This window comes from Ornithodoros turicata, unplaced genomic scaffold (assembly GCF_037126465.1).
Source record: "Ornithodoros turicata isolate Travis unplaced genomic scaffold, ASM3712646v1 Chromosome11, whole genome shotgun sequence".
In the NCBI taxonomy this organism is placed as follows: Eukaryota; Metazoa; Arthropoda; class Arachnida; order Ixodida; family Argasidae; genus Ornithodoros; species Ornithodoros turicata.
In genome coordinates this window covers 1,827,434-1,835,402 of record NW_026999295.1, presented here as the reverse complement: position 1 = coordinate 1,835,402, position 7,969 = coordinate 1,827,434, and the positions used below count along the sequence as shown (strand labels likewise).

At 45.3% G+C, this 7,969-nt stretch overlaps 1 protein-coding gene across 2 annotated transcripts in view; it reads right to left on the bottom strand.

Annotated features, from left to right (window-relative positions):
• Positions 1 to 222: 222 nt before the first annotated feature.
• LOC135371409 (cytochrome P450 3A9-like) overlaps positions 223 to 7,969 on the bottom strand; it is a 91,688-nt gene continuing 83,941 nt past the window's right edge. For both annotated transcript variants that reach the window (XM_064605473.1, XM_064605474.1), the window contains 2 exons: positions 6,889 to 7,051; positions 223 to 704 (listed from right to left, as the gene is read on the bottom strand). In XM_064605473.1, coding sequence (XP_064461543.1) covers positions 627 to 704; positions 6,889 to 7,051 — 241 coding nt within the window. In that variant the 3' untranslated portion in view covers positions 223 to 626. The remainder of the gene's footprint in view (positions 705 to 6,888; positions 7,052 to 7,969) is intronic.

Here is a 7,969-nt window from a genome sequence, read left to right as displayed (position 1 = left end):
TTTACAGGAAAGGACATTTCTTATATCAAGCCATGGCCTCGCAAAATATGAATGAAATAAAAACTGACCTTTTTGAGAAACAGACGCGCAAAATGTTTTTTCTTTTTCGGAAAAGCATCTGAATTTTGATTGTTCCAACAAAGACCCGCAAAAGGTATAAAAGTACACGCGTGATCTATCAAATTAGAGAAAGCTGGTGCAAGAACATCAATAAGGAGAAAGTATAGTCAGATACATCTTTATTGCTATACACACATCAATTGCATGGGAACATTTTCAACATGGGTTGCTTATGCCAAACCAAACAATTTCTGCACACATTTCTGCACTATGCAGTTAAACAAGGGCAGATCTCCCCAGGCCTTCAGCCGGGTATATAAGCAGTGACTTCGAAAAAATACGTTTTGCGATTGTTACATTTAGCATAAGTTTTCCAGAAACACCTGTTACACTTATTGGAAATCGGATGCACCAGAGAGTCTTCGAGCACGTCACGTTTCTGTGGTTCATACAGACGATCAAAGTAGTACTGGCTCGCCACCGTGTCGAATTTCTTGGACAACGTCTGGAATGGAGCACGGGCTCAACGCTGTGAGAGCCTTGGCAGACGTGTACTAGGCAGATCATTAGCGCGCGACAGGCCGTAATATGATGGGAGACGCCAACTGCGGGAAAAATGACCTCGGCTTGTACGCTACATGCTCCTAGAAAAAAAAAAGATGCAGATAATGCATCAGTCACTAAAAATGCGACAAAATCAATTCGTTTTCTGTCATCTGTAGCGTGCAGGTGCCAATATCTAAACGCAGTCCCTTCACATCAGAGTGCATATTCATGCAGCACGTATTGGTAAGATTAAAATAGAAGGAAAGTGTTCTTGTGAATGTAAGAGAGAAGGCGTCACGAGGCTGGTGTCCTCACAACTTTCGTTAATTGGAAAAAAGAAAAAAGCCTCCAACGATATCTCAGCAACATGTAAGTCACTACCGCCGTACAGAAACCCAACACACTGTAATATACTATAGCCTAATTTGATCTCGGCAACCATTCCCACCAGAGTTCTACAGTATAGTTTGCTTTCCTGTATTTTTGCTATATATGCTATATATGCTTGTGTAGTTTGCTCCCTAAATATTCCTTAGAGAGCTACTTCATTTACAGAAACCATAGCACACGTACATATCAGGCAGGTATGTTTGAATAGCCCGAGCTTTTCGGATACGTCCGAATCGCCTTAAAAATTACTGGCGTTTCTTTTTTTTCAGTTTTCATGGAAAGACTTCGGAATTATTTTTGAGAATTTTCCTAATCCCATGGCGTCCTGCTTGTACGAGTTCATTAAAAACCTCATTGTCTATCCCTTTCTTCTAAGGTCGGCAATCTCAGGCTGCAGCCAAGCTGCGCTGTAGGGTAAAACCGCTTGAGACCCCGCATGATTATATAAATTGGTTGTTTAATGGAATATGACTTCCTATGCATAGGAAGCATGCCTGAATCACTCCTATATCAGGCCTTTTCGACCTGTGTACAAACAAACTATCAGGACAAGACTTCAACCACACTTAATGTAAAATAAGGGCAGTTAGACCACCCGACTTCAGCCCTCTATCCCGAAGCCCCTAGAAGGGACGGCATCAAGAATTATTGGCTCATTTGAATATCTTTTCTCGCTTTTCCTTTCACCGTCACTACAACGACACTCGTATAAAGTGCAGTTGGGATCTACTCGCATGATCCAGTCGGACTTAGAGGTTGTAGTAAAGCAATTTTCCAAGTATTGAATGCATTTGTAGCTCTCATTTTGTGGATCAACAATAACAACTACTTTGTTTGGAGATGATGAATGGGAAGTTTCAACGCCAGGGGTGATACTCTACCCCATCGCTGGTGATGAGGTGGGAAATGAAATAATGAGCCCCTTGAAAATAAGAACCAAAGTCATATGGTGTCCAAAAAGGTCAAAAGAGATTTGAGGGCAGAGCGTTGGTGGTGCTGTATTTGGCCAGGGATCAAGGGTGAGGGAGGGGGGTGGCAAGAGTCCAGCTGATTATGAGACACGGAGACTGCAGTTCTGGAAGGTTGGCAGCCTGGGCAATCAAGAAGAATGTGCTGTAGATCTTCTATAGTGTACCTATAGTGACAGCATCTGGGAGAGTCAACTTCTCTCAAGCGATAACGCCACTCGGCTGTAAAAGCCACATCGAGTCGCATCCGATGAATTAATCCAGCATCTTGACGGGAGCTGTTTCGTGGTATACGGAAAGCGAGCGTTGGATCAACTCCTCTCATCATAGTTGGATCAATTCATCTCATAGATGTCACTTGTTCATTGGTGGGAACCCAGGGGTGTTACGAGGCGACGAAGAATGAAACGACAGTCTCCTCTCAGCAGCGCAATACTCATCCGTTTCCGAGAAGGGGCAATCAGGCAATCAGCCTTTTACGGTGCTGTCGGCCTGTTCATTCCCCAGGACGCCACAACGGGCTGGAACCTACTGGAGAACACGCCTGTGCCCCGCTACGTACACAAGAGGTGTGCACTGCCATCAAGAAGGAGAACTACCTATTTTGAGTCAGTGAAGACTTCTCATTCACGCAGGGTAAAACCAACGGCGTGCTGGAGAAAGAAAAAGATGGCATAGAGTTCCGCAGCAGTTCATTACGCAGAATTGGGCAGTATCGAAGATACATGTATCTTCGATACTATCTTTCGATACATTTTGTGTATCGGTATTAGGTATCGCGTGCCAAAAATGAGAGTATCGGAGTATCGGTATCGAAAATGCATTTTTAGTGTATCGTGTATTTTAACGATACTCAATACAAAAAAAAAGACGCAAATATTGAGGCTGTTGTGAGACTATGGGTCGGCGGCGCTCGCTCAGGCGGTAGTACAAGCCAGGCTGCAGCGGCGTAGGCATGTCGCCTATAAATTCGCTCGAAGCTTACGTCCGCGCGGGCGCTCCATCGTCAAGGTCGCCGGGAGAGGAGTCCCTGGGCCGTGCTCTGGGATGTGCTCGCGGTCGCGCGCGGCTTCTAGTTGGTTCCAGAAAATCTTTTCCGTCTCTTTCTACGGCGGCCACGCCGAAAACGCTCGACGTCATCCATAGTGGCCTTACAGAGGACCAACCTCACGGCTTCTGGAACTGCGCTGCCCGATGTCCTCCTGCTCAGTGCGCAAGAACACGTCCACTTAACTTGAAGTGTGGATTCCACGTCTGTCATGCCGAAAGAATAGCCACCGGCTTAGCTTGAGCACTGTAACCCGTTCTACAGCTCACAATTCACACCGGCCAACTAAGAAAATCAAGTATCAGCTATGGCTGACGAACTCCGGTGTGCCATCTTGGATGGAAAATATTTTACTGTCACGTCGTCTGATGGAGACCGAGTCAAGGCCATGTGTTCGTTCTGTAAGACGACAATCAGCGGCGCCTACTCCTCGACTTCGAATCTGAAGCTTTCAGCCTATTATCGCACTGCTGGCAAAATCGCTCTTCGGCTCCCCAAATGCACGGGGCTTGCACCTTTTAGCACAGAGCAAAGTCAGAGGCTACCGGGTAAGTACTGCACTACTAAACGAAAAGCAGCAGAAAAAAAGTTTCAGGTTTATTCGTATGTATAGTCAAGTGCTCACAGACCAGTACGCATGAAGAACATTATCTTAAAGAATTGTTTTTTACTAGGCTGATTATGGAAGCGATCGTTTCAGCGTACCCATGGCTTCAGTCCAATCAAAAGTTCTAACAAAGCTATCTGCTCAGACAGTACAGCTTCATTAAATCCATGCGGTCGGATACGTTAAGTCCTTTCAGAAAGAGTGCGCTATAAAAATACACTAAAGGTTCCAGAAATAACGGATATTTTTTGACTTCCCTAATCATCTTACCAGCTTTATTATATTGGGATTTCAGTGATGTAAACTTCGCTAATCATAACTCCAGCTTTAATATATTCGAGATTTCAGTGATGCATCGAACTAGCGACGATACAGTATCGAGTATCTGTATCGAAAATTTCAGTTCTGTATGTTGTATCGGTATCGGAAATACAATTTTTGAGGGTATCGAGTATCTGTATCGAAAATTTCAGTTCTGTATGTTGTATCGGTATCGGAAATACAATTTTTGAGGGTATCGAGTATCGGTATCGAAGATACCTTTTTTAAGTATCGTGCCCAGCCCTGTCATTACGTTGGATGCTAAAGGCGTCGTCTTTGCTCTACGCATTCGGATGGTAGAAAGAATAGAGAGGCGGACTAGATTTTCTGGATGCACTATCTGCATATGCTGCCGCAGACGGAGAAAACTTCTCGTTAAGTATTATGTCACTCGTGAACCACATCGAACGTCATCGGCCTTACCGCTCGTGAGCGGGTCTCATGCATTGCTGTTCTTCATCGTATAGGCATAGGTGTCCATTAAGCGTTGTCCATCCTCGTTATACCGATCCCTTCTTTATATTCTTGCAAATTTGGTGACGAAACCCGAGCTAACCGGAGTATGCGCAAGGATTACGGACGAGGGTTGGACTGAACTGGATTGGAAGGTTTGGACTGGACTGGACTGTATTAGACCGCAGGACTTAGAACAGCTGGAAAGGGTACATACTGCTTGTCGTTCGGCACTTGCTAGCAACATCAATGATATAACGACTTTACTGACCGCAACCCCACTGGATACCTCCCAGCTGAGGCCAAAGCTTGCGTTTTTTTAATTGAAAGTTGCAAGGTTGACTGAAATGAATGGAGCTATCTAAGCTCTGGTGAATCAGGACTTGTTGGAGAGCGAACGTGAGTCTTGCGGTCGATACCTTGAATATCACATCGCTATCATAGTGCGAGTTCGAGCGGCTCTAGATTCTTCAGTGAGTCATGAAGACTGCGACAGGCGTATCGCCCACGTATGATGGAGCTTCCTATATTTGGGTAAAAAATGTTTGGCAGAGGACCGTTCTTCCGAAATAGTTCTCGGGTCTGTAGCTCGACTGTTTTAAAGGACTTGGACACAGGAAGCAAGCTTGACCTTGGAGACGAGACGATTCACGCTGTGCTTAATAGCGTTTCTGCAGTGACATCCATTCCGAAGGAACTACCAAATCCGAGAATAGAGCCCGGAACAGTGCAGAGATCGTAGGCTCCAACATGGTTGTGACGCGAGCTGAATCTTACACCAGAAGCCCTAGTTACGTCTTATTGCGAAGCCTGGAGAAGCTCAAGAGGCAATGAGGAACGCTGCAGTCGAGGACAAGGCTTCATGTTCAACGAACAATGAAAATACACGTCGAAACCTGAAGCTCACTACGACGAAGTTCAACAGCACTTGAACCTCGCTAGGACCGACGTCGTTAAAGAAAGTGGGGAAAAGATGAAGGACACGTTCATTCAACTTGCCGGAAAACTGTCCGGAGACGCAGAACTTCCGTTCTCACTGTGAGACTGTCATACGAATTACCGGGAATATCTCCTCTGGGTTCTGGCGATGAAACACTCCAGTCATTATCTCCAAATAAGGTTGCCCTCTGGTCGGTGCATCTGACGGCAAGACAATAGCCAGCGACGTTTCACCGCCACGAAATTTATTTACCGATTGGTTTATGTTCGGTACTGGTATTTTCTGATACTGATAGATCACGTTAAAATGCTATAAAACATGACGTTTATTGCTGCAGCGCGCTGCGGGAATTCCTGAGAATAAGTGCATTTGCTATTCCATTGATCTGCACCGAAGCTGCTGCAGAAGCCCAGCCGTTGTCCAGCATATCGGAAATAATGATGGTATTCCTTGGCAAAACACGCCTTGCGATGGCGTGTATAGTAGCCGCATTAGCCCTTCTGATAGGGATACCAACAGATCCATCTGTGTTTATCAGCTCATACCGCACACAGCGTATGGGCGTGGAAAATGTTGCAGATCAGGCTTTCTGGTAGAAGGAAACAAAATAATTTGTGTCTGTATGGAAAGCACTTTGGGTGAGGACGCGTGCTACGGAGGCAGTTAGCTTGGCCACATGTACTATGGTGAGCCTTATCAAAGGTAACGATAGCGACGGTAGCAACGAAACATCTAATTTTTGCGTAATTAATGATGACGGAGCGAAATTTGATGCTACATTTGCAAATGCGTACATGATGATGTATACTCACAGCATGAAATTAGAGTAGTCTGTGCAATTTTTTTGTCACGAAATCACCGCTTCGCCGTTTCAAGCATCATCCTCCGACTTGGAGAAATTCTAGTGTCATGGTGGCCCCCATGGAAAACGGCAACCAATGAAAGGCGCCCAAGTTTAACAGACAGGTCGAGTCTCTTTTTTAGGCTCCTCTTAATGGCCAGACTCCATTTGGCACTGCGCACGAGGCTATCTGCCACGCGCTTCTGTGTTGCCTTTCATAAAGCTCATGTAGTACTTGTACTACTTGTACTCGTACTTAATGGGTCACTGTGGCAGCGCAAGCGTCCTAGTGTTGATGCCAACCACCAGCATAACCACACCTGAATTGTGTACCAAACAAATTCGCCGAACTGTTGCCTGTCACCCCAGGGTACCTGAATACCATCTCCCTCTGTGTAGGGTGGAGTCGCCCTAGAAGCGAATACCGCAAAGCCGCCATCGCCCACGCTTACCATGCATAAATGCTGTGTACCGATTTCGCCCACTTTTTCAAACCACCTCTTATAATGTGTATTTACTCAGCTCCAAAATGTAGTGCGTAGCTGAGCGTATTGCTACACCTTTATGAGCGCATCACGAGCCGCGCCTGGGCGTAAAGATGGCGGAAACGAGGCTGTCCTCACCTACACAAAGGGAGCTGGTATTCAGGAACTGTCTACGCAGAATTCATGTGGATGATATTGATAAACTTTGATAATTATGCGAGTCCCTTACCACAGTTTCCATGCACCGTTGGAATTTCACCTTCTGGAAGATGCAAACCAGGAAAATCTTGAGATGAAGCATAGCCTGACGCATTCCGAAGCAGTTGCGCGGCCCGAACCCAAACGGCGCGAACGTGAAAGGACCAATCTTGTCTTTGTTCCTGGGCAGGAACCTGCATAATATATGTACTTTAATATTGGCAGTTGTGTATGTGGTTCAAAACACTAGTTTAGATGACAATCTATTCTTGGGTCACGTTGAAAAAAAATATCACTAAAATGTGTTACAGATCTTGCCTGGATAAGCCACCAGTAGATCAGCGGGTGAGTCCTCGGTTGATAGTCGTGACATTCATCTATTCGGCCAATGCAAAAGTTCGCAAAGATGTCTGCGGATTGCAATGCAAAATGCAATGCTTGGCCAGAGTTTTCGGCCAGTGCAAAAGTTAATAAGTTCTGCGAGTTAAACTTTTTCATTTTCCAACTGATTTTATGACTGAATTTACTTTCGAATTTCTACCAACTAAGTTTATTTTTGCTAATACGTGAGAGATGGATTGGCATCAAAGTGGAAGCCCACCGAAGACCATTACATGAAGTAGGTACTCGTATACCTTGCAGATGTTACTACAGTGTGTCTGTCCTGAACCATCTCATCTAAGAACGAGTTCAAGGCACTCAACTTAGTTGTTGCACGACATAATTTACTTAAAGTTACCGCAAAGCAGGAGACAGACATTTTTGGTTGGCGCCGTAGTTTAACAGTTTGTTGCTTCTAAACACAGCGCAACAGGTAAGACAGATGGCGGAGCAATCTTGTTTTGGTTATATGCTAGCAAAACTGTGGTAAAAGGGTCCGAGGCGACGTCTGGCGTGAAATAACCGCTAGCTCATAACTCGTCAGGCAACAGTGATCTATGTTTCAGAGAATGATATGCTGCTCCCTAAGAGCTACGCAGCCCGCCTTATTCTTTTCGTTTTTTTTTTTTTTATTTTGTACAGCGATAGCTGTATGCGGGAACTTTTGTCAAGGCCGTTTCGTGGTTCCTGGCATTTTATTCGGCGCGCCATGGGCTGGCGCAGCAGCAAAT